A 26,221-nucleotide genomic window follows, 5' to 3' on the forward strand; every position below is an offset into this window, starting at 1 on the left:
AATGCAAAATTTAAAAAAAAGTAAAAAGAAAGACAAAAAAAAGAAAAAAATTTTCATATGTCCAGCAAAACATCAGAGGAAAATCCATCATCACTGGTGGAGTAGATAATATATAATAGAAATCGTGATAGATCCTTTTATTTTTTACTCTGATTTTTTCCGTTTTCTCATCCTAGTTCCTGGTTTAAGCCAAACTTTGTAAATTCTTTTCCTTCCTCCCCTAAACATCATAGCTTCTCAGTTTATGAAGAAATATTGCTCAACATCTTGCTATATATAATTTTTAAAGGAACAGAGGCTTTCATCATCTGTGATAACCATTATAAACTCAAAATTATTTCAGATTGATCTATGCTTAAAGATTTTTTTAAAAATTGAGTTTTCATAGCTATTCTGTCTGATCCCAGTTACCTATATTTCTGAAGTGATATGTCTTCTTTATTATGAGATCACAATATTTATCTGTTTATTCTCAATTCTCTTTATCACCCTTATTACCCCTGAACAATTCTATTCCTTTTTCTTGATCAATCATTCACTTCTTTAATCTGACTTGGAAGCAAAATTCTTGTTAAAGTTCTTGCTAAAGTTCAATATTTCATAATGTTCAATACATTTTAATTGATCCTTGATACTAATACTTTTAAATATGTTCTCCTTTGACCCTAATGGTACTTCCATTAAAACAAGTAGTGGCAGATATCATTATGCCTACTTGATAAAAGAGAAAACTAACGCAAACAGGTTAACTGAAATGTTGAAATTCAAATTGTTATTGGCTTTTTGCTATTTCTCCACAGTGCAAAGACAAAAATAATGTTTCTCTTAGAGTTTGAAAGGACCAGGTTAATAGTTGTGTGACTATAAGCAAATCCCATCACCTGTTTGTTCCTTCACCTGTAAAATAGGGATAGTAATACTTTGACTTCTAACTAACAGGGTAGTTGTGAGAATCAAATAAAATAATGTATGCAGAATGCTTTGCAAGCCATAAAGCTCTATATAAATGTCAGCTGTTATTAATAATTATTGTTGCTGGAGATTTATAATGACGTGTCAACTTTACAGTTTCTCTCAGAATGCAAAGCCAATCTGTGTGGATTTATACTTGCTACTTTACCCATAAAGCTTTTGTGCCCCCTGTTTATTATTACTCATGATATTCTTGTCTTGTTTTTTCTCCATAGATATCATTAATGGAGCTCAAGAAAAATGTGAATTGCCTCCTATGGATGGCTTCCCACACTGCGAAGGGAAAATCAAGGTAAAACAAGCTGGCACCTCTTCATTAGGCATCCATGCCTTAGATGGTCTGCCTTTATATTTGTTCTTTCCTTTTCCCAATAAAAGAAGGTGTTCCATTAATGAAGAAAGAATTCCATATACTTGTGAACTTCAGTATCTTAAGGAACTAGTACAGCCTTGATGCTAATATATTTTGTGGAGGATGCTAACTAATCAAGTAGAGAGACAGAGCTCCTCCTTCAGGCCTGGGTTTCTAACTTGGAAACTTTTTAACGCCACAACAACAGAGAGATAATGTTGTTATAATAAAGGCCCAGGGCCCTTTATACAAAATCTCTGGAATCTTGGGTTTATTTGTTACATTTGCAATTGTGCCCAAATATTTAGAAGGCCCTAGTCATATGAATGCAGCTTCAATAGTGATTTTAAAAAGTAGTATTTTTAATAATCCAAAATATGGGGAAATGATTCTCCAAGAAAAGCAAGGTTTATTAGGTTTCAGAAAACTGAGTTGGTTATGGAATTAGATTATGATATTCAGTCTCAAGGATGTCTGTATTGTAATCATCTGTGTCATCACTGAATATTTAGGTAAAAACCCTACCTAGCTGTTGTTTTTAATCCATACCACTTCAGCTTCAGTTTTCTGGTTTCTTGCCTTCTCAGATAAATACAGCTCTGCCAAACCAGCTACGAACCAGTGTTAAGTTCTTGTTACTCAAATGCTGTGTTTTCTGTTCTCTGTATTTGAAGCTCAGTTTACTCCCTGTGTTCTTGTTCTCACACTTGAGTGGGTCAGCCAGCCCTGATTCTTCTCTGATTTCCCCTTATCTGCTGGCAGATGAGCAGAAGTGTTGCTGAAGGAACAACAGTGTTTGTTTGTTTTTTCATTTGATTTTTTGTCTTTGCAGTGGATGAAAGATATGTGGAGAACAGACCCCTGCTACGCAAATTATGGTGTGGATGGATCCACGTGCTCTTTTTTTATTTACCTCAGTGAGGTCAGTACTGTATCTGCTGGCTTTGGGGTTCGGGTGTGGTTTTCTCAAGTTGGATTCTGAACTAGAATTCTTCAGAATTTGTACTAATTTTCATTTGCATAATCGTGTTTTTCCCTTTTAGTTTCCTCTTTTCTGATGTCATGCTAATAATTTGGTGCAAAAGAAGTGAAATGGATATGGTTTTTATTTCCCTGTATTGCTATTTGTACCTTGTAATTTAAGTTTCATCTTAGAGGCGCTCCAAAGCACTTAGAATCAGAATGGAAATGTTAGAACTAGGGAGGGACCTTAGAGATCATTTAATCCAGCCCCTTCCATCTTACTGTATTTCAAATTTATTTCACTTTTGTCCTAGACTGTAATGTCATTAGTGGATGTAATTTCCTACTTGGATAGAGACTAGCAACTGTTCTGCAATTTATAATCCAAAAGAAATGTCTGGGGTCATTCAGAGGCCTAGCAACTTACCCAGTATCACCTGGCCACTGAAGTGTGAGAAATGAATGGGAGTTTAGTTTCCAAAGAGTTAGGAAAATTAAAGAAATGAGACAAATTAGAAAATTGATACCTAAAAAATGGAGGTGAGGACACTAGGACATGAAACTAGGAAATAAAAATAGAAGAAGGAAAATATAAACTGGGGTAAAGATTTAGCATAAGAAACACTGTTGTAAAATGTAGTTAAGAGGTGGAGCCCCAAAGATATAATGATGAGATCAGAGGGTGAGACTCAGAATCAAAAGTAGGGGAATTAGATTCTTCAGATAGGATAGTACTCAGCCAATAGAGAATCAGGGGAAGGACTGAACTACATCCAAACAAGGTAAATGCCAAGGGAGGAGTAATGATGTAATCAGAGGTGGAGATTCATACTCACCTGGAGGTCTTAAGCCCTTGTGAGAGGTTGTGACCTCTGCTTCTCAGTCAAAGGGGCATTAGAGGAGGGGCTTGTGTTTCTAGTATAAAAAAAGACAAGTATTGATTTCAAGCATTCCTGTTCTATAGAATAGCACATCTGCAGTAGTGTAATTAAAAGATTTTTATCTTTACCCTTCTCAAGTCTAATAGAGTTATTTCTCAGGGAAGGAATGTGACCCCAGCTATCCCTCACATTGTGTTTGTCCTATATCCACTAACCTCTGCGAACTTTCCCCTTTTAATTATACAGACAGAAACTAAGACTCAGAAGTATTTTAACCAAGTTCATAGATGTAGACAATGGCTAAGCATGGATTAGTACACAAATAATTGAGTCGTCAGTCCAGGATTCTCTCTATCATTACCATGATGCTTCTCTACCCATATATTATTTTTAATCATGTCATTTGTTAAAGGTTAGATTTATTATCTTTGGGGAAATCAACTTTTAGAGTTAGAACTCAAAGACAGGGTCAAGAGTCCAATGTAGGTTTTATGATGTTCTGTTCTATCTCATTGGGCTTAGTAGATAGAGTACAGGAGCTAGAGTCAGGACAACTCATTATTTGGAATTTAAATCTGGATAGCATTTACTAGTGACCTTGAGCAAGTCACTTAACCGTTTACCTCAGTTTCCTCATCTATAAAATGAGTAGGAGAAGGAAGTGTCAAACTACTCTACTCTCTTGGCCAAGTAAACCCCACAACCAAAAAAATTCAACAATAGCATTCTATCTCATTCCTGCTTCAAAGATTATTTCCCCTGAGCAAAGTCAGACGTGTTCTATGACAAGCTTTCTATTAATGAGACCAAGTTCCTTGAACCTGAATTCAGAAATTTTGTTAAGTACTACCGGGGGTTCTGCCCTGCCCTTCCCTCCCTCTGTTGTATCTTTGTTCACTCTTCAGTTTGACTAATTGATATTAATAGCTCTCTAATCATTTTAGGCCAGAGGGAAATGCCTCTGTTTTTGATAATGAATAGAGAAGATAGCTGAATAAAATACTTTTTGCTCCACTTCTTTAAGGAATTCATATCTCATTTCTTCTGTGTCATGATGGAGAAGTCTGTTCTTCAGCCTGGAGGCTTTGGTAACTTTATATACAGACTTTGTAGCCCAGATTTCTATCATTTTTGCCTGTGAAAATTGCCCTCACCCCAACTCTTGCCTTTTTTTTTTTCTTGATCCAAAATATAGTCAATTCTGTTTATAAAAAAGAGTGTAAAAATAAAAAAAACTGTAATGTTGATACTTTGAACCTATGAGAAATAGGTTAGTTCCTTGAAATCACCAAAACCTATACTCTTTCACAAGGAATTATTGAAAATGCACATCTCTGCATACAGCTCTTTGTAACAAAATATTAACTCTGATAATATGTGATGTGGCTGATGTAGACACAGATAATGATAGGCATCAAATGTTAGGCTTTGGTCATGTGAAGAATTCACCATAGCCATTCTCTTTGGCAAAAGGTAGGTTTATTTAGCAGAAGATGTTATAGACAAAATGAAGGTATACAATAAACACTAGAAGTGGTAAATATGAAATAGCATGGGAGAGTAAAGAAAAGACAAGTTCTTTAGTGGAACTCACAAATACCCAGGAGAAAGGAAACACCCCATAAGGTTGCGGCAGTCCAAATCTTGAAAGAGTTGGCTTTTAAGGGGGAGAAGCGAGGTCGAGAAGTTTAGTAAGGTTAGAAGGGACACCATGGGAGAAGGGTAGAAGTAACTGACCCAAAGGAGGGCAGTATTGAAGCCATGGCCATTAGCTGTTTTATAAGAAAATTTTATCCTCGGGGGCAGCTAGGTGGCGCAGTGAATAGAGCACCAGCCTTGAATTCAGGAGGACCCGAGTTCAGATCTGGTCTCAGACACTTAACACTTCCTAGCTGTGTGACCCTGGGCAAGTCACTTAACCCCAGCCTCAAAAAAAAAAAAAAAGAAAAAAAAAAAGAAAAAGAAAAAAAAAGAAAAAAGAAAATTTTATCCTCAAGGTCTTGACGTAACTTGGATTTCTGACTGGATTACTTCCTTTTTTTTTTTTAATTAATTTTATAATTATAACCTTTTTTTGACAGTACATATGTATAGGTAATTTTTTACAACATTATCCCTTGCACTCACATCTATTCCAAAATTTCCCCTCCTTCTCTCTACCCCTTCCCCTAGATGGCAGGCAGTCTCATACATGTTAAATGTGTTATAGTATGTCCTAGATACAATATATGTGTGCAGAACCGAATTTCTTGTTGCTGAAGAATTGGATTCAGAAGGTAAAAATAACCTGGAAAGAAAAACAAAAATGCAGACAGTTTTACACTCATTTCCCAGTGTTCCTTCTCTGGGTGTAGTGTAGCTGAGTCTGTCCATCAATTGGAACTGAATTAGATGTTCTCTTTGTTGAAGATATCCATGTCCATCAGAATACATCCTCATACAGTATTGTTGTTGCTGTGTACAATGATCTCCTGGTTCTGCTCATTTCACTCAGCATCAGTTGATGTCAGTCTCTCCAAGCTGGATTACTTCCACAAATGATGGGACCATGGATCTAAATATCCTCATTATTAGAGCCTCTTTCTTCCTACCTACCCCAGGGAATACTTTTTATCAGAGCTTCAGTTTCTCTCTTCCCACTATACTGACCCTTCAATACCTCATAGTAGAGGCACTTTTTCTAACACAGTAACTAGGAAATAACTTGTAAAAATGCCAGGGAGAAGTGAGGCAAATGGAACTGAGAGGGCAGAGGTGTTGATGTCAGAAGGATCCTAAGGTTAAAAAAGGGAACGAGTGGGGCAACCTGCCATTTCTTTTGGTTATTTCAGATCTGCAGTTGAACTGTTCCCTGTGAAAAGCATGTGACTTAGACTAATAACCCCTTCCCCTCAACTTGGAGTCTTTGTTCTTCCCCACCCCGAGTATAGGAAGTGACATGGTGGAGGGACCCGGGGAAGGGGATGTGCTGCTCCATGCTGAGCATCCTGCGTGGGACGCTGGTGAGAAGTGAGGGAGTGAACTGGGTACGGGAATCATCACTGTCTCATTTACCCACAAACTTGGTCACTTTCCCATTTTTTCCATTTCTCCCATTGGATACTTGAGAAGTTACTTTATCTCTTTTTGGAGTAGATTCATGAACTTTTACAAATAGTTTCCTCCTTTTTGTGGCTATAAACTTCCTCACATCACACCTCTCATTTTTTTCTCTACTATGCATAATCTAGACTTGGCATGATTGCCAATGTGAAAGTGAAAATGAGGTTACTAATAAATCAGGTTGAAGTGAAAATAAAGATACTATGTGAAATAGTATGAAATAGAAACTGGCCAAATCTTTTCTCCTGTACAGCTCTTTTTTTCAAGATAACGGAAGTTAGTACAAAATATAAACAGAACAGAAATTTACAACATAAGGAGACAAACTTAGAGGCCCAGAAAAACATCACAAAAAGTACACTTTTTAAATCCTGAATTGAGAGGATAAGCTTTCTCACATTAGTTTGCTGAATTTAGCCTTCTGTAATTTTGTAATTGTAATTTTGGGGTCTCCTATTCACAGCCCACACCCAATAACCCAACAACAAAAGAGAAAAGCAATGTCGTCAGAAAAGGACCTTTCATCAGGGCATCCCCTAACTAGGTCTGATCAAATAAACTACCCAGTGCACTTAAATGATCCACAAGTATCCTCAGAATTGTCTGGATGTTCAGGGGGAACCACTGCAACTGAAAAGCAAGACCCCTAAAATACTGGGGTGACTTCACATTTTCTTTGTTTTTGTGATAGATGCCATACAGGCTTCAGCATCATATGAAGTGAAAATAAAAGTCACCAGAAGTGATAATGTGAAAAAGAGTTGGGGGAGTATAATGATTAGTAACATGAAACAACTATGGCATTGACAACCATTATAGGTTACCAAGGTTTATTACATGAAATATCTCACATACCTAATCAACTATGGCTAAGCAAGGCAGAGAATAGTAGGAACTTGCTTTTGGGAGGAAACAACCTTTAAGTCTCTGGGAGTGGAGGGGGGGAAGGCAGGATGTAGGGAGCAAGGGGAGGAACCAGGAAGGAGTTTGGTTGTATAAAGAGATGCTAGTCAAGACAATCTCTAAGGTTGGATGGATGGATTAACATTGGACTCCTGCTTCACATCATTCTATGCAAACTGGACTGTCTGGGAGAACTGACCTGTTTATGATTAATAAAAGGAATAGGATAGAATTGTTTTAGCAATTCTTGAGAATAAGCTGGTTTAGAGTTTTCATCATCACCAATGCTTGAAATGTTTAAATAGGTGGATGTTGAGGATTGACTCTAATGTCACTGATTTTTTCTCTTTGACATGGTCACTCATTAGCCAAGGACTCTAGTAGTCACCATGACTCCAGAGCTAATGATCATTGAAATGTCTTTGGAAATTTTCAGCTTTGGCAGTCTGAGTTTCCTGATTAACAGATTTTTATAAGTTGATTCCTGTAACATTTCTTTTCAAATAAAATTTTGGCTTTGGTTTTCTAATGTGGATATCCTTTCATTTCCTTGAGATGTAGAGGTAATGCTGTCACACTTTATATATGCCTGCTGTCTCATGAGAAGTCAATTATAAGTACCTTTTTCACCCTTGGGGTGAAACTTATTCAATTTAATTTTCAAAGTTTTCTTTTACCTTGTAGTTCCAGAATTTAGCCAGAATCCAATTCTAGATTGACAAGCCTAACTAATTTCATGCTCCTCTGAGGGTTTATATATTGCAATGTGTTTCTCCTAAGGTACAGGAATTGTCAGCATTAAACCTGCCACCTCAAAAAAAGGGTCACACATATTTCCCTTACTTTTCTGCAATCATGTTATATTTTTTCTATTCCTTTCTCTTTCTGACCATAATACAAAGACACCAGATCAGAAATCGATACAATTTTATCAATGGAAATGACATAAAAAGATGCATTGCTATTTACCTTGTAAATGTTATTCTTTAAGGATCAGTCTTTGAAAGCTCTTTCTTTTCTCCCTTGTTTTTTATCTCACATCATTAAAAAAAAAATCTCCCCCAACTGTGTCTGGTTTCTTATATTTGAGGAAGAAATGGTCTTCCTTCTTATGACCAATGCCACTGAATCCAGATAATATAAAACCTTGATATACCCTCCCTTTTTCCCCAAGTTACTCAACTCTTTGCCCTACATCTTCCTCGTTAGTATTGCTCTATGTACTGGCTCCTTCATTGATGCTGATGTGATTTTAAGAGAGCAATTTCTAAAGCCGTTATGAATTTGGGGTTAACAGCAAATAAGGCAATTGATGTAGTCATCAAATGTTGGGGGTTCGGTCATGTGAAGAATTCACAATGTCCATTTTCTTTGGCAAAAGGTAGATTTACTTAGGAGAAGAGGTTACAGACAAAATGAAGGGATACAATAGGCACCAGGAATGATAAATGTGAAATAGAGTGGGGAGAGCATATAGTTAGCAAGGAAAAGGGTTTTTAACAATTGCTGATGGAAAAGACAAGTTTTCTAGTGGAACTCACAATTAACCAGGAGAAAGGAAACACCCCCATGAGGGTGGAGTATCCCCTTAGCTGGCAGTCTAAAGGGATTTAGCATCCTAAAAGAATTAGTTAGCTGTAAGAAGGAGAATAGAGGCATGGTGGGGGATAAGAAAAAATATCACATGGCATGGGAAGGGTGAATGGGGAAAGGCACCACTAGGCAGAGTGCCTAATTTAAAGGGGCTCAGGAAAGAGGATATGAGCTACGGATAGATTTCTAAGGGACATTTAACCTCAGGATTTTGATATAATTTGGATTTCTGACTGGGATGGGGCTGCTCTCTACAAAGAGTAGGGCTATAAGATTGAACTGATCTCCATCAGTGGCCTTCCTTGCTTGCCGGAGGTAGTAATTTTGTCAATACTTCACTTTTTTTTTTTTTTTTCCCTGCCAACTTCACCTACTTACTTAGGACCTCATCAATACCTATAAGTATGTTCTTGTCCCTTCGATTTAAAAAAAAAAAAAAAAAACAACCTTCCATTTGATCCTGCCTATATCTCACCTTCCCTTTTTGATTATATTCTGAGAAAGTCATGTACACCAGAAAGTCACACTACACTTCACCTTCCCTTCATTATCTCTTCTAAACCTTCTGCATTTTGATTGCCTATTTATTGCATTATTTAATTGAAACTCTCCAAAATTGCCATTGATCTCTTAATTTCCATACCTAATGGTCTTTTCTTAGGCTTCATCCTCCTTGACTCATTTGCAACACTTCACATTATTGATCATTTTTGTCCTGGATAGTCTTTCCTCCCTAGGTTTTCGTAACACTACTCTCTGCTGATTCTCCTCCTTCCTTTCTGAACATGTCTCAATCTTCTCATGTGCAGGGAAGCTACTACTAGTTTACTATATCAGGTACCTTTAGAGTTATCCTTAACTCTTCCCTCTCTTCCATCCCTGATTCAGTTACCAAGGTTTTTAAATCTATCACCACATTTCTTAAATCCACCTCTCCCCTCCATTCACATTGTCACTACTCTTGTTAAACCTCCCATTACCTCTTTTCAGGAGTGTTGTAATAATCTCCTAATTGGTTCCCCTGCCTTCAATCCTTTCTCTAATCAATAAGTGACTGGTTTTTATTTAGTACATTTGTGCCAGGCCCTATGCTGAGTCCTGGGGATACAAAAAGAGGCAAAAGACAGTCACTGTCCTCAAAGAGCCGTAATCTAACCACAAACCTTACACATTGGTCTTCCTAAAGCATGGCTCAGATCTGTTTTTTATTCTACCCCTTTATATATACTACAAATCCTTTTACCTCTGAACTTCCCAGAACTCTGCATTATACTTCTGTGTCTTTGGAAGATCCATCTTCCATTCCCAGAATTCCCTCCCGCCTCATCTCCACCCAGTTGGAGCATAGAAAAGGAATTTCCTCTCAGTTAGTGTTCTCTTTTCAGATTATGTGGTGCTCATTGATCTGTTATGCATTTTCCATATATCTGTTATACTGTTCCCCACTCCCCAGCAAAATCCTGTTTATTTTAGGATAGTTGGGACCTGTTTAATTTTTTGGCTTTGTATCTCCAGTTCCTTACAGGATGGTCAGTGCTGAATAGTTTAATGAATTATTAAATTGGTGTGGGTAGGGGTAGGGGAAAAGCTGTAGGCTGGAGCCTGCCAATATTAAACTCTCCAGGTATCCTGTGTATCTCTTTGTCACTTAAGATGGCCTGGCCTGATGTTGGCTCTACTACTGCACCAGTGGATCACCCTTAGAATTATGGATATCTTCCTGTCTCAGGCAGCTGAACTCCTTATATATGTCATCTCTCACTTCTTGTGTAAGCTCCTTATGTACTGAAACTGTCTTGTTTTTTCTCTTTGTATTTTAGGATATAGCTCAATTTTGTTGCCTAATGAGTGCTTAATTCATTCATTCTTTCCAAAATGTAGTTATGAGTAGTGTATAAAAATGAGTCTTCTGTCTAAAACATATTTTGAGCACGAGTTTATTGTATCTGAAGCAGAGTTAAATTACTCAGGGAGTAACAGCAGAAAGAACATTTGGATTTGGAGTTAGGTTCAAATTTCAACTCTAGGTGTTACCTAGAGCAATTCATTTAAATTAATGAAGTCAATAAGCATTTATCAAACACTTGTGTTTTAGGCACTGTACAAAGGGCAGGGTATACAGAGAACAGTAAAAAATGACCTCTGTTCTCTTGGAGTTTATATTTTAACTTCTAACCCTACAGGACCCCTGTTTCCTTATCTACCAAGGGATCATGGTATCCTTGTATTACCATGGTAAGTGCTATATGATAAATATGGAAAGTAGAGCCTCCCCAGTGGAAAGGGGGCCTGGGATTTTGTTTTGAAGAAAAGCCTGTGGGAATAACTTAACAGAGAAAAGCTTAGTAGTGGTAACTGAAACATCTGCTTTCTACTTTTATCTGATCTGGTTTCTAGCAAAAGAGGAACAGTTAGGACATTCCAGGAAAGGCAAATGGTATGAAAAAAAATTGGTGTGAGGACTGGGGACTTCTGAGAGCAGGGGAAATGATGATGTCATTCTTAGGGACAAATAAATAGACAAGTTTTGCAGGAGTAGAAGGATCTCTCATCCCCAAAAAAAATCCTCTTGACTCTGCAACCCCTTTGTTTATTCCATTTCTCCCTATTGATGTTTCCAAACATCCTTCAATCCTTCCCTAGAGGCAGTTTCATCCTGTTAGCCATTTTTGCCCTGTAGGACTCTCTCCAGTTTCTCTATATTTTGTTTGAAGTTCTTTAACCCAAGTTAGATATTATAGTCTAAGAAAGATCCATTTAGTTCATGAGGAATAACTTTCCTGGCTTTTTTATGATTTTCAAAAATATATTCCAGCAGAATGGTGTTGATGATTAACAATAGTAAAAGGAGGGGGGAACATAAATTAGAACTCTAGTAATTTTTAAAACCAAAAGATAACTTTGTATTTTTTGCTAATTATTCCTTATATTATGGCATAAGCTTATTTAGATATAGGCTATTGAAAAAATCTTAGTGCCATTTTATGTCATTTAAGCTATAATTGTTTAAAATGACACATAGACTTTGGGAACACTATATAATGACACCTCTATTATTTTTGTATGAACTCTATTCTCAGTTATAGAAAAATTCTAATTTAGGTTAGTTTTCTCTTATCCTTCAGTATTCTTATTCCTTTTCTATGCTATTGATTGTTATGTATTCTGTGATTAAGACCACTATTGATTTTCACTCCAGAAAAAAATAAAGGTAAGTCATTTGGAAAGATAGAGGGGAAGGAAGGAAGGGTTAAAGAAAACATGGAAAGTATAATTCAAAGCCATATAGAAATCATTTTGTATTATCCAATATTTTAACTATTGATGCTCTTTCTTCCCTTTTTTTTTTTTATTAACAATTTCATATGATAAAAGTTTAGTGCCTCCTATGTGCAAAGAAGGGTGCCAGCTGCTAGCTGGATGAAGAAATGAGTCTCTTATTTTTGTTTCAGATTTTTGAGGTACATATGATAAAATTGCAATTAGAATGAGCAGTAAAAAGTATATATATTTAATCAGGAATATTATGAAGATATGAGATGACAAGGTTTGTTATGCCAAACAAATTTTTTTTATATAGATTAAAAGTTGCTTATTTTCAAGGATTTAATTTGAATAGAATATGAAACCTAGGCTTTCCAATCTCCTGTATGGAATGGAATTGTAAACTATTCCTCCACTGCCCAAATAATATAACAGATATGAAAGACGGGCAAAGCTTCAAGAAAACTACAAAAGTCAGCAATCCTAACAAACATTTTCATATTTAGAAAAACCACAAATTAATGAAAACAAATGGATTTTTATGTCCCTAGTAGTTGAAACATAATTGTTTTAAATTCATGTATTATATGTAAAATGAAAATGATTTTATGTCACATTTCTAACTCTGGATTTAGTAAATATACTTCTACCTCTTATTTGTCAATTTTTTTTATTATAGCTTCTTATTTATAAGATATATGCATAGGTAATTTTTCAGCATTGACAATTGCAAAACCTTTTGTTCCAACTTTTCCCCTCCTTCCTCCACTCCTTCCCCCAGATGGCAGGTTGACCAAAACATGTTAAATATATTAGTATAAATTAAATACAATACATGTATATATGTCCAAACAGTTATTTTGCTGTACAAAAAGAATTGGGCTTTGAAATAGTCCTGTGAAGGAAATCATTATTTGTCACTTTTAAAGGGGAAGGGGCATAGACTAATACACAGAAGATTTTTTTTATAATAGTTTTTATTTACCAGATATATGCATGGGTAATTTTACAACATTAACAATTGCCAAACCTTCTGTTCTAATTTTTCCCTTCCTCTCCCCCCACCCCAGAAGGCAGGTTGACCAATACACGTTAAATATGTTAAATTATAAGTTAAATACAATATATGTATACATGTCCAAACCGTTGTTTTGCTGTACAAAAAGAATCAGACTTTGAAATAGTGTACAATTAGCCTGTGAAGGAAATCCAAAATGCAGGCGGACAAAAACAGAGGGACTGGGAATTCTATGTAGTGGTTCATAGTCATCTCCCAGAGTTCTTTCGCTGGGTGCAGCTGGTTCAGTTCATTACTGCTCTATTGGAAGTGATATGGTTCATCTCATTGTTGAAGAGGGCCAAGTCCATCAGAATTGATCATCATACAGTATTGTTGTTGAAGTATATAATGATCTCCTGGTCCTGCTCATTTCACTCAGCATCAGTTCATGTAAGTCTCTCCAGGCTGAAATCATCCTGTTGGTAATTTCTTACAGAACAATAATATTCCATAACATTCATATACCACAATTTATTCAGCTATGCTCTATTTGATGGGCATCCACTCAGTTTCCAGTTTCTGGCCTACAAAGAGGGCTGCCACAAACATTCTTGCACATACAGATCCCTTTCCCCTCTTTAAAATCTCTTTGGGATATAAGCCCAGTAGCAAAACTGCTGGGTCAAAGGGTATGCACAGTTTGACCACTTTCTGAGTATAGTTCCAAATTGCTCTCCAGAATGGCTGGATGTGTTCACAGTTCCACCAAAATGTATCAGTGTCCCTGTTTTACCACATCCTCTCCAACATTCTGCATTATCTTTCCCTGTCATTCTAGCCAATCTGACAGGAGTGTAATGATATCTCAGAGTTGTCTTAATTTGCATTTCTCTGATTAATAATGACTTGGAGCATCTTTTCATATGGCTAGAAATAGTTTCAATTTCTTCATCTGAGAATTGATGCAGAGGATATTTTTACGATACAAAAAAATTTTTTTTTAATTAAGTATAACTGTTTATTGACTGACTATATGAACACATCTTTAAATATTATTCCGGTTCTTTATATAAACTCCATTAACTTTTATATTATGTCTTTATTCTAAGAGGCATTGTCATGCTGTTAGATTTGCAGTCAGAAGAGACTAAGGTTTAAATTCCTCCCCCCATTTCTTATTAGTTTTGTGACTTTGAGTTAATCATTTAACCTCTTTAAACTTTGGTTACTTAGTTGTAAAATGAGGACAATAATAGTAATTTTATTCAAGATTATTCTAAAGGTCAAATAGTGTATAAAAGTTTTACAAATTTTAAAACTCTTTATAATTATCCATTATTATTTTTATAATTATTTTCCTTTAAATCTTTCCACTTTCAAAATTTGTTTTTAAGGAAGGCATAAAGTCTCTAGTGTGAACACCAATTTTATGTGTACTTTTGCATTCCCTAAGTTATATTACATCCTGTTATTTTTCCCATTGGAATTCCCTGAATGAATCTTTTTTTTTTTTAATTCTCTGGTAGCCTCAGCAACTGTAGTTATGATTTTGAGTAATTCCAGGCTTATGCTTATTTGATTTCTGACTGTTCCATGATGTGCTAACTCCCATTGAATTAGTTATGATCACTGTTTTTTACCCCTTGAAGTAGGATAAGCCCTCCTCTAACTTTTTAATTCATTGATTTTTTTTTTTTTTTTAATATAGTCAACATTCTTTCTACCCAGGTTACTTATACCTTCGGAATCTAATTCTTACTGTGCAACAAGAAATTTGGTTTTACACACATATATTGTATCTAGGTTATACTGTAACACATTTAATATGTATGGGATTGCCTGTCATCGAGGGGAAGGAGTAGAGGGAGGGAGGGGAAAATTTGGAAAAATGAATACAAGGGGTAATGTTATTAAAAAAAAAATTACTCATGCATATGTACTCTTAAAAATTATAATTATAAAATTAATAAAATAATATAGTCAACATTTACTCCTAAAATATCTGTATGAAGCAAAGCTAGGGTAAATTATCCCCATTTTATAGGTTAGCAGGATGAAATTTTAGGTTTTAATAAGTATATTCGCACTCTTTGTAAATTCACTTTGAAATGAATCATAAAATCATAGCATTTTAAGAGTAGAAGGAATCTCTGAGATTATTGAGCCCATTTTTGGTTGGAAAGAGAAAGTATAGTTTACCCAAGATCCCTTTCAACTATTAGAATCTGTAAGTTTTTGAACTCTTAGCCATAGCATGACCCCCTTGTACTCTTTAATTGTCTAGTCTTCAAATAAAACATTTTTATTCAGGTCGATAAATGTTTGAAATTTGTTACAATACCTGACTTCATCCCTATAAAATGAACTTTAGTTGCTTTAATTTTACTGGTAGTTCAAATGTTCCATTGAGTTGGCACCTGACCCCTTTAGCTCCCAAAAAATGAGTCTTGAAAACAATCTTCTCTACAATACTGGGTATGCAGCTACTCCAAGTAGAAGAAATCAGTGACTGATTCATTAGGCAGTTTTACATTTTTGGAACACCAGGAAAATAATTTTCTCTGTCTTTGTGAATCATGTAATTTACCCCCCATTATGGAAATGGGGATTCATAAAATAATTATTATGAATGTCATTGTTTCAGGTATATTAACTTAGCTCTCTGAAGAGCTCTTAGAATCTACTTTCATTGCTGTGATATTTCAGTGATTTCAAAATGAATTTCTTAATTCACTTCTCTTGCTATGTATGTAGATATTATCAGTGTATTTCCTAGCAACTTACTCCTCCCTTCTTCCCAAGCTCCCAACTTTACGTGACTCTTCTAGCAACCAGCCTTGAAGCAGACAACATATATTTCTAAAACTCCTTAACCTTTTATGTCCCTCTGTAGCACCTAGTTGTCTAGGAATTACAGTAGTTTGGAAAGAATGAATCTACAGAGTGATTGATTGCTAGAATTATAATAGGTAAAAGCTGTTGATTCATATAACAATTTGAGAGAGAGAGAGAGAGAGAGAGAGAGAGAGAGAGAATGAATGTGAGTGAGTGTGAGTGAGTGTGTGAGTGTGTGTATTAAGGGTGGGGAAATGCCATTGCTTTATAAAGGAACAAAGAAGAATTTTATACCTTATTCATCAATCTGTTTCTCATATCTAGTGAACAACAGGCATAAAGGTCTTTGCCTCTTTGAGTTCTCCCTTGGCAGTATGTAAAACTAATATTGGCTGAACATGCTATTAACCTTGAGTTTAAATTCAGCGTACTTAATCCCATGATTAATGCCAAGATTAATGCCCAACAGCAAAGGTTGGAAGCTTAAATGTTTGTGAATGCGAGCATGAAATGAAATCCTAATAACCAGTACAATGATTTGGATTTATGGGCTGTGTTAGCTTCTAAAGATAACTTGGAAATGGTGTTGCACAGAGTAATTTGTCAAAGTGGGCAGTGATGAAGAATTGACTGTTTATGATGCAGGGGAAAAAATCTGAATGAAGAATACAACTCTCTGGTTTTTGGTGTAATAGGGGCAACACTTCACTATGAGACTTCATCGCCTAAGAAGAATGACATATTCTTTTAAGATTTTTAACAGTTTAAAATTTGAATTCCTCTTTTAGTAAGATATATTGAGCTCCTCAGCAGAAATGTAGGTGTATAGACTTTTAATAATATTCTCTTCACTCTCTGAGTATTCTACTTCTCTATATTTGTAGTTCTTATTATTTTAAATTTTAGATTCTTATGCTCACATACACACGTGTACACATATACTCAGGATATTGTACTACTAATAAAGAAAAGAGGTGGATATCCTTAGCTTGTCAATTATTTCTTGATCTTCTGTTCCTGTAATCATTTGGTTACTTTTCTTTATAATATTTCCAGTTTATAGACGTTTAGTTATTACTCCCTTACCCTAGTCAGACATATTCTTGACTCTACTTCACCAAAATCAAAAAGAGGAAAGGTAAAATTAGCCTATATCAAAACTTTGGCAAATGCTCTAATACATAAATGGTATAGTTTCTGATCTATTTTTTTCTATGTTTAAAATTTCATCTCTTGTGTCCTAAAAGTATAACTTATAAACAATAAACCCATAAGATTATTTCCCTCCAGAGTTTCAGAAAGTTTTCAGCTCAGGTTTCTTTTTCAATTATGACCCATTTTATTTTTTCTTCATTATAATCACACATACATACACACATTTTTTTTATACATTTTATACATTTTTTTATATTATATATATATAAACTCAAAGTGTAAAATATCTTTTTCTTTAAAAAGAAACAATATTTGAAATAGAAAAAAATATGGCTTCACAGAGGCAACTATAATTTTGTTAGCCTTTATAACTTCTCTTGGCCATAAATTAGTCAATTAAAATTTATTAAGCATCTATTAAGTTCCTGGCACCTTGTAGAATATTGGGGTTAAAAAGAAAAGCAGTGAGAAAATAATAACAAAAAACCAGTTCCTCTCTAGGAGATCAAAAGCTAATGAGTGAGACAACAAGCAAACAATTAGCTACAGAACAGGTATGAACTGGATAAATTGAGATTAGTCTCAGAGGGAAAGCACTAAGATATAAAGAATTGTGAAAGTCTTGAAGAATGTGGGACTTAAACTGGGACATGAAAGAAACTTGGAAGCAGGGATAAGGACCCTTCCATTCTTAATACCATAGCAGTGCAAACTTAAATAGTCAAATGTAAAAATGCGTGTTGCAAGGAAATTCTGAGTTCATGTTGACCAAACATTTTTTCCATTTAATTTTTATAATTTTATATATATAATATACATATATATATATATATGTATATTATATATTGTCTACTTACAGAGATCATGAGAGAATTAGAATGTTAAATGGTAAAGTTAAGTATTTTCAGAAATATTACTTTATCTTTTTTTTTTTTTTTTTTAGTAATTACCATCTTTTAACAATATTTGCCTTGAGACTCTGCTGTAGGAAAAAATTCACATTAAAAATCTGTGAACCATCCATGAAAATTTGTAGTTGTATATATCAAACCATCAAAATATGGCTTCTTTGAAAATGGCCAATAATGACTGTTAGAATGCCTCCAATCATAGATTTTAGAAAAAGCACAATTCATATAGGTTCTTTTTCTCTTCTGTTAGTAATACAGGTAGTTGAAAGGGAGAAATTCATTTTGAATATAGGAAATTTTTATATTTATCCATACAGACAAGCACAATTAATTTATTCATTTCACTGCTGAGAACTATGTCACTGTTTTCCTCTTTTGAGAGATAAATTTATGTTTCCTCTCCAGGGAAACTTATTCAAAGGACATTTGAAACTTTTATGACCATTTCTTTTTACAGTCTCATGATGTAGTACAGAAAAGTCAAATCCTTGGTCAAAAAAGCTGGCAACACTTGGGTATGGGTTAAATCAGATAACACTGTAATTGGGAAATATTTAACATAGCAAATAAAAAAAAATCAGTATAACATAAATAATGCTAATATGCTATTTTTAAGGTATACACCCTTGTGTGTATACATACTCAATACTGTCATCTTTTGAGTTTGATTTTTGAAACATTGCAAACCAGAACACAATTTAAAAAAAAAATTTTCCAATGAAACAGGTCCCCTACCTACCCCAACCCTATTCCATTTAAAAGTTGATCCCTTGTAGTCTTGTTGGATACAAGTAAACTCTTTGTATCTTTTACCCAGACAAGGTTTCAAGTAAAAGATTGAACATGACTTAATTTAATTTGGAATGCACTTCTTAACTGAAAAATATAACTGAAGACCAAACAGAAACCTCAGGTGTAAATTATCAGTTATTTGTCTGAACAAAGGATGATAGTAATTTTTAGAAAAAGTACGGACTAGAAAAGAGCTGAATAATTAACTCTTTCAAAAGAATAGAGCCTAGAAAATGTTCACTTTTGAGAAATAACAATAGGCAAATCTGGCATATTTTGCATCATTGTATACATACATTCACTGTTTTTCACATGATTTTATTCCTCTCATCTTCCCACTCTATATTCCAATATGACATATATTTATTGTTTTTTCTTTATAATTTAATTGAATATATCCTTTTTTACAGTTTATACAAATGTGACCTAGCTTTGATTTTTATGGGAGACTTTGTGTGATATTGAATATTATTATTATTATTATTCTATATCTACTATAGCTACCATAGAAATGTAATTTTATTATCTTTTCAAATAGGGTTGTCAAACATAAAATAGTTTTATTTTGTGTGTTCTCTCTGAGAAAAATTGATTTATGGTTCATCTACATAAAATATATATTAATGTTCCACTGTTCTAGCTACTTCATTTTATAGCCTGAAGCTAATGCACTAAAAAGATTGTTTCATCTTGAATGAATTTTGCTCTCAAATTAGAGGTCATTTTAGGAATGATCTGACTTTTTAAAATGGCACGTTCTTTATGGCCTAGTATTGGTGACATGAATGTTAAGCTGGTTTTTAAGGAGAAAGTTACGATTAAGGACATTGAATTACTAGACTTTGACAATATTTTCCCCAAATTCCATTAATTGAAGCCATTATTTTGGAAAATGTTGCTCGTTTAAGAGTTGTTTGTTTCAGCATTTGGAGTTATTGCCAATATTGGCTTTCTTCCAGCTTGAGTAATCCTTTTAAACTTGAAAAAGATGAAATGTTTTCCTTATGGAAGAATTGGTTTTTTATATAATTAATTCGTTTGTTATCTAGGGATTCCTTTTCCCTACCAAAACTAACTTCTGTTCATTCAGATTCCCATAATCAAATCTACTATGTGCTATATTGAAATTCCTAGCTAGCTAGCTAGAAGTTGCACTGACCTATTTAATCTTCCATATTTAAATAGAGCTTTGTTCAGTTTTTAAGGTTAAGAAAAATTGATAAGCATGATCATCTAAACAAAGGAACTAGTTTTCTGTCTTCTAATCCCATGCCACCTTTTGGAACAAAGGGTTCATACATTTTCAACAAAGTGAATCTAAGGATCTGGATTTGAAGGAAGAATAGAAGGGAGAGGCTGTCTTTGGTTATCAAAACATGGTCTTATTAACATTGCTTTTTATTTTTTTAGTTCCTTCTTCCTTTATAGATAGTTTCATTTGTCTGGCCCTAAATTAAGTAGGCTTTTTTGTTTTATTTTCTTAGTGTCAAGTTTATTTAGATTCTCTGCCTTTCTTCTCCTACACTTTTCAATGATTTGTTGTGGTGGAAGCCTGGAGTCCATTTGAAGCTTTCATTTTGTAAACATGTTTTTTAGCAATATTTTGTTGGGGGAGCTCTCTTTTATCACTTTGATCTAATCTCTTTAGTCCAGCCAAAATATATGAAGCACAGATGTAGGCAGTGTTCCTGGGTCCAACAAGACCTCTATGTATATTACTTATTTTTCTTTTTCTTCCTCACTTTTCTCATTTGTAGTATTTAAGATCTGACCATTCATGGTAATGTTATTATAAGAGCTGAAATCAAAGCTTGGATAGCCAACACAAGGTTTTGTTTTTTTTTTTTTTAATGTATGAAGAACTGTTCCAACATTTCCTTTTTAACTCTAGAGAGTCTTTTTGACATTCAGAAGTTATTTGTGTGTATGACTGAACCTAAATTTGATCCAGTAAAGTAAAATAAAAATACATCTTGTGTCTCCCTGTAATCCAGAAAAGGACAAAGATATATTTCACTTCTCCAGTAAGACATTCTTTTCCCACATTGGTATTATAATTATTGTATCCAGATCATTTACAGCTGAGTATTACTGATGGAAATCCTTATTTATTTATACTAAATAGATAAAAAAAATTATCATGGATGAAGAACCCTATTTCTGGCTTCTAAATCAAAGTCATAATTTACTAAGAAGATCCTAAGCTACATTATAATTAGAGTTAACTGCTATCACTTTGGCTTTTCATTCATTAAAAAAGCATTTGCATTAAATACCTATTCTGTATAAGGCCCTGTGCTAGATGTTCAGAATACAGAAAGCAAAATAAAGCTTACTTTTTATCAGGGAAGTAAATATAAACTATTTTCAGGAAGAAAAGAGTAATAATACTTTGGAATACTTAAAAAAATTTTTCTAGTAGAAGATAGCACTTGATTTTAGCTTTGAAAAAATTCAAAGATTTTAGGATGCAGAAGTAAGGGGAGGGAATTCATTCTAGATATGAGGGACAGTCTGGACAAAGATTGAGAGTTGAATGTTGGGGCTGTATAGCCATGAGATTAGTAAGTAAGCCAGTTAGTGTGCAATACAGAGAATATGAAGGGGAATAATACGAAATGTCTAGGAAGGGAGACTGGATTCATAATGTGAAGGGCTGAGAAATTTATATCTTATATATTAAGGACAATAGGAAGTTTCATTTTGAAAAAAATATTAATAGGAAAATGACATTGTGAGACCTATGCTTTAAGATTATTTTGGTAGCTATGTGATAAATAGATTGGAAATGGAGAGAAACTCAAACTGGGAGGCCAGTTCAGAGGTCATTTCAATAGTCTGGACAAGAAATGATGAAAATTTGAATTAAAATAAAGCCTGAGGAAATGTGAAGAAAGATATATATATATGTGCAAGGCATTTTAAGGAAGTCAAATCATCAAGACTTGGTAGTTAATAAGATATGTGGTATTTGGGAGAGAGAACTCTAGGAGTATGATCCTCGGTTACTGGAAGAGTGGTGATGCTTTCAAAATAAATAGAGAAGATATCGGATTGCTTACTGTCTTGGAGAGGGGGTTGGAGGGGAAGGGAGGGAGAAAAATTTGGAACATAAAATCTTACAGAAACTATCTTTATGCATATTTTGGGGAAATAGTATTGGGGAAATACAGAGAATTTTAGAATATAGGCAGGTTTGAGAAAGGGAGATAATAATTTCAATACTAGGCATCCTGGTTTTGAGATGCCTGTGACTTATTAGACAAAGATAATCAAAAGATGAATTGTAGCTTACTACAGAGATGACTTGAATGGATCTGTTATCTTATCAATCAGTATTCCTTCTAGTGACTCCTTTGAAACTTGTGCATGTCTGCTCATCTTGTATAACTCTTGTCCGTGACGCTCAAATTCATGACATTCAACATGATGCAAGGCTTCCTTGCCTTCTTTTAATATCTCAGGAATACCAATGGAATATTCTAGATAGCTATCTGACATCCTTGGACATATTACTAGCCTACATTCTCTTACATTTCCTGGATTATATCTTTTGCTTCTTAATGTTCTTAAAAGTTTTTATTCCATTATGTTAATGGTCTTCTCACACCTAAAACGAAACTCTCTACTTCTCTTTGTGTAATCCTCACTTTCAGTATTTTTTTAATAGAATTTTTATTTTATTTTTTTTCCCTGAGGCAATTGGGGTTGTGACTTCCCCGGGGTCACACAGCTAGGAAGTGTTAAGTGTCTGAGACCAGATTTGAACTATTTGAACTCCTGACTCTAGGGCTGGTGCTCTATCCACTGCGCCACCTAGCTGCCCCCTCACTTTCAGTATTTTAAAAATTAGTATGTTTTATAACTAGTAGCCATACAATGAAATGTCCAGGAAAATGCAAAAAAACCTTTAATGATCCCAGACTTCTCCTAGAAACAGAGGCCCATTTCCTTAATACCAAACAAGAAAATGATAAGCTTTAGATATAAAGATTTGGGAGTCATGTATAAAGAGATGTGAACCTAGGAGATCTGATGAGATCACCAAGAGAGGGGAGTAGAGAAGATAAAGAGAAAATTCAGGAAAGAGTGTTTGGTGATACCTGTGGTATCTCCATCAAAAAATATTTTTGCCCTTTATCTGATCATTTCTCTAATCAGTCACAGGAAAGATTCTTTCCTCAACTGCTTAGGCCTCTTACTTCAGAAACCAAGTAAGCCTTTGATAAAGAATTAAGCAATGATATTTTGTAGGAAAGACTGATGAGGTTTTTATTCTGATTAGACAAGATTTCAGACTAAATTATTTATTTAATATTTTATAATATTCTTTCAAAGAAGGAATCAGGAGGAGGTGGAGGAAAGAGGCATTAATATACGAACCAAATCACCTATGGCTTTGCATTTTTTATGTTTCAGGTTGAAAATTGGTGTCCTCATTTACCTTGGAGAGCAAAAAATCCCTATGAAGAACCAGATCAAAATTCAATGGTGAGAAAGTTTGAAAACCTATTTATAAGTCTTATGTCTTTAGGATAGATTCATTTTCACTGTAATTAACTCAGAACATTGGTGTTGAACTAAAATAGAAACGGGAGCCCTTAAGCCACATATAGTGCAAATTAACATGACCAATGTTCTATTGTATTTTTATTAATTTTGTTAAATAGTTTTTAATTACGATTGAATCTGGTTCTGGCCCACTCAGGAGTTCTCAGGACTGCATACTTGGCACTTCTGTTCTAGATTCTTCCTACTATAACCTAAAACACTCTCAAAGGAACAATGTTCTTTACTAGTCCTATGAAAGTTAGGGATATGTTCAGGGATGATGAGTGGCCTGGACAAATTAAGTAGTATTTATTAAATATTTGTTGTCTAAATATTGTTGTATTTATTAAATATTTGGCCTGTATTGTTATAGGTAATATGTACAATATGGGATGTGAAATTAGTAGAAAATATGACTTGAACTCTGTCAGAGTTTAGAATCCTATTGAAAACACAATTATAAAACCACAGATCTTTTTGAACAACTTCATTCATATATCATTTATTAAGTGCTTGCTATGTGTGATGTACTGTGCAATGAATTTACTAGAGATGCAAAGACTAAAACAAATATTTTCTGCCTACTGTGATATGGGAATGAGAATTGGGGGGAAGGAAATATCATGTATACATATAAGCAATGATAAGACAATTTGAGGAAGGAGAGAGTATGTAACTTGAGGTATTTAGAAATTCTTCCTATAAATGACTGATTATGTCATCCAACCTCAAAGCATAAACTTAAGGCAACCAAGGATTCAGGAAAGTAAGGTGGTACAATGGCTGGATTAATTGAGAGAACAGGATATCTCAGTGAAATAGTTTTAATTAATAGGTCTTGTTGTTTGTCCTATGTTCTCAAAGAGGACCATGACATTAGGGAGATGATGCCATGACATGCAAGTAAGTGAAATGACTTTAAGTGAGGGAGGGCTATGCAGTCACCAGCCTTACTTTCTCCTCTGGAGCTGTCTGGATCTAGTAGTCAGATATAGTTCAGGACAACTTGAGATAGTCCTGGATGTAGTGAGAAACTTTGTTTTTTTTTAAGCTAAGATCTTTAACAGTATCAGTTTGACTGAGGCAACATCCATTCAGTGATTAATGGTAGGTAAGAAAGAAATGAGCAAAAGGATGACATTTTTCATCTAGTCAAAACAAATTTTTTTTCAAAGCTTAGACCTAGAAATAATATGTCTCCATTCTTTACTTATGATGCCTTCTGAATGACTCTTTAAAATGGCCTAGAAAAATAATTGCTTGAAATAACTCAAATTAGTTTCATCAACTTTGGAAACAATAGTGACAAGGAATTGTTATAAAAGAAAAGAAGGTATTTGGGGATTAGTTGGGGTTTTCCAAACTTCATTCTTATTGTCCCAATAAAATCAAGAATTTTTTATCTTTTTGTTAAATTAAACATTAACTTTTGGATGTCTGGTGATTCCTATGGACCCCTACTCTGAATAATGTTTTTAAATGCATTAAAAATACATAGAATTGCCAAGGAAAGCAGCTGTATTGAATAATATGGTTAAAATATTTTTAAGAGTAAATTCGCACGCCCCAGGTTAAGAATCCCTTAAACTATTAACTTCTTTTGGCTGAGGTTCTGATTTCCTGTCTTTTTATGGCTTAGTTTGTTTTCTTCAGAGCACTTTCAAAGTTTACTACATTCATCATAAAATATGGAACCCCATGTTAGTCCTAGTACTCCATTAAGTATGTTCACGAGATAGTCTCAGGGGTAAAAAAGAAAAAGAAAAAAGTTCTGAGTTCAATTTTGAGCTCAGACATATGCTGTGCTCTCCTAAGCAAGTCACTTAATCTTTCAAAAATTGCTATGTGTGAAGGTGCCAGGACTATAAAGACTAAAACATGAAACATCCTTTGGCTCCTCTGAAGCAGAAAGGTAGTGGGGAGGGAATATCATAAGCAAATACAAAGTATTGGAAATAAGGTCATTCTCTAAAACTGTAAGCTATATTAGAATAGCTGAGATGTTCAGTGGTAGATTCCTCACTGAAGTTTTCTATCTTATTTTCCTCTTTACCTCCTCCCCCTGAAAAAAAATTACCATAGCAATACTAAATGTCTTGTACTTAGTACTTATTCCTAGTCAAGTTGTCCTGGTTGGTCAGGGACAGAAGTACATCCGTCTGCTCCTTCTCATAACCTTTCCCTTTCATATGGTAAAACAGCATATAAATTTCTTGGAAACAGAAAGCAGAAAAATTGTGAAAATTTCTTCTAATCCTGAGGGGAATCAACTAACTCATAGAAGGTACTTTATAGATTCACTAATTGTTTGCTTTCCATATACTAGTTTCAGAGATCTGATGTGCACTCACACACGTTAAAATGTGGTTGAACAGAATTCATTTAATAAAAATTGCTTGATATCAAATTTTCTTATAGTATGTCCTAGAAGGTTAGTTTCCTTAACTTCAATTGCTAGTTCTGGCTCTTTAAAGTTAAGTTGCATAAAAGAGAAGACTTAGTTTTAAAGTCCAACATTAATTCAGCCTTTCAAGTTCAGGATGAAATGTTACCACATAAAAACTATCATGCTTCCGAATGTTTGGGTTCATTCTTCTGTCTTCACCCCATATTCCTTTTCTCTGTTAAACATCTAATCATAGGCTGAAATTCGTACGGATTTTCACTTACTCTATGGAATGATGAAACGGCATGAAGAATTCCGATGGATGATATTAAGGATCCGACGAATGGCTGATGCATGGATTGAAGCAATTAAATCACTGGCAGAAAAGCAAAACCTTGAAAAGAGAAAACGGAAAAAAGTGAGTTTCTTATTAATTTTGTTACAGTCCCCAATTTTTCTTTTAAATTTGATTCTGCTTTGAAAGAGGACCAAGAGAGAAATATATGGTGTTTAGAATGATATTCTCTCAGGGTGAATTTGCTGTATCTTTTGTACAGTTCT

The 26,221-nt window shown here is 34.4% G+C and overlaps 1 protein-coding gene across 3 annotated transcripts in view; it reads left to right on the forward strand.

Moving 5' to 3' along the window:
- MGAT5 (alpha-1,6-mannosylglycoprotein 6-beta-N-acetylglucosaminyltransferase) overlaps positions 1 to 26,221 on the forward strand; it is a 367,256-nt gene that overhangs the window by 217,447 nt on the left and 123,588 nt on the right. For all 3 annotated transcript variants that reach the window (XM_074301876.1, XM_074301877.1, XM_074301878.1), the window contains 4 exons: positions 1,188 to 1,264; positions 2,157 to 2,246; positions 23,143 to 23,214; positions 25,917 to 26,078. In XM_074301876.1, the coding sequence (XP_074157977.1) occupies positions 1,188 to 1,264; positions 2,157 to 2,246; positions 23,143 to 23,214; positions 25,917 to 26,078 (401 nt within the window). The remainder of the gene's footprint in view (positions 1 to 1,187; positions 1,265 to 2,156; positions 2,247 to 23,142; positions 23,215 to 25,916; positions 26,079 to 26,221) is intronic.

The sequence above is a fragment of the Sminthopsis crassicaudata genome, chromosome 3, assembly GCF_048593235.1.
Source record: "Sminthopsis crassicaudata isolate SCR6 chromosome 3, ASM4859323v1, whole genome shotgun sequence".
Taxonomy (NCBI): Eukaryota; Metazoa; Chordata; class Mammalia; order Dasyuromorphia; family Dasyuridae; genus Sminthopsis; species Sminthopsis crassicaudata.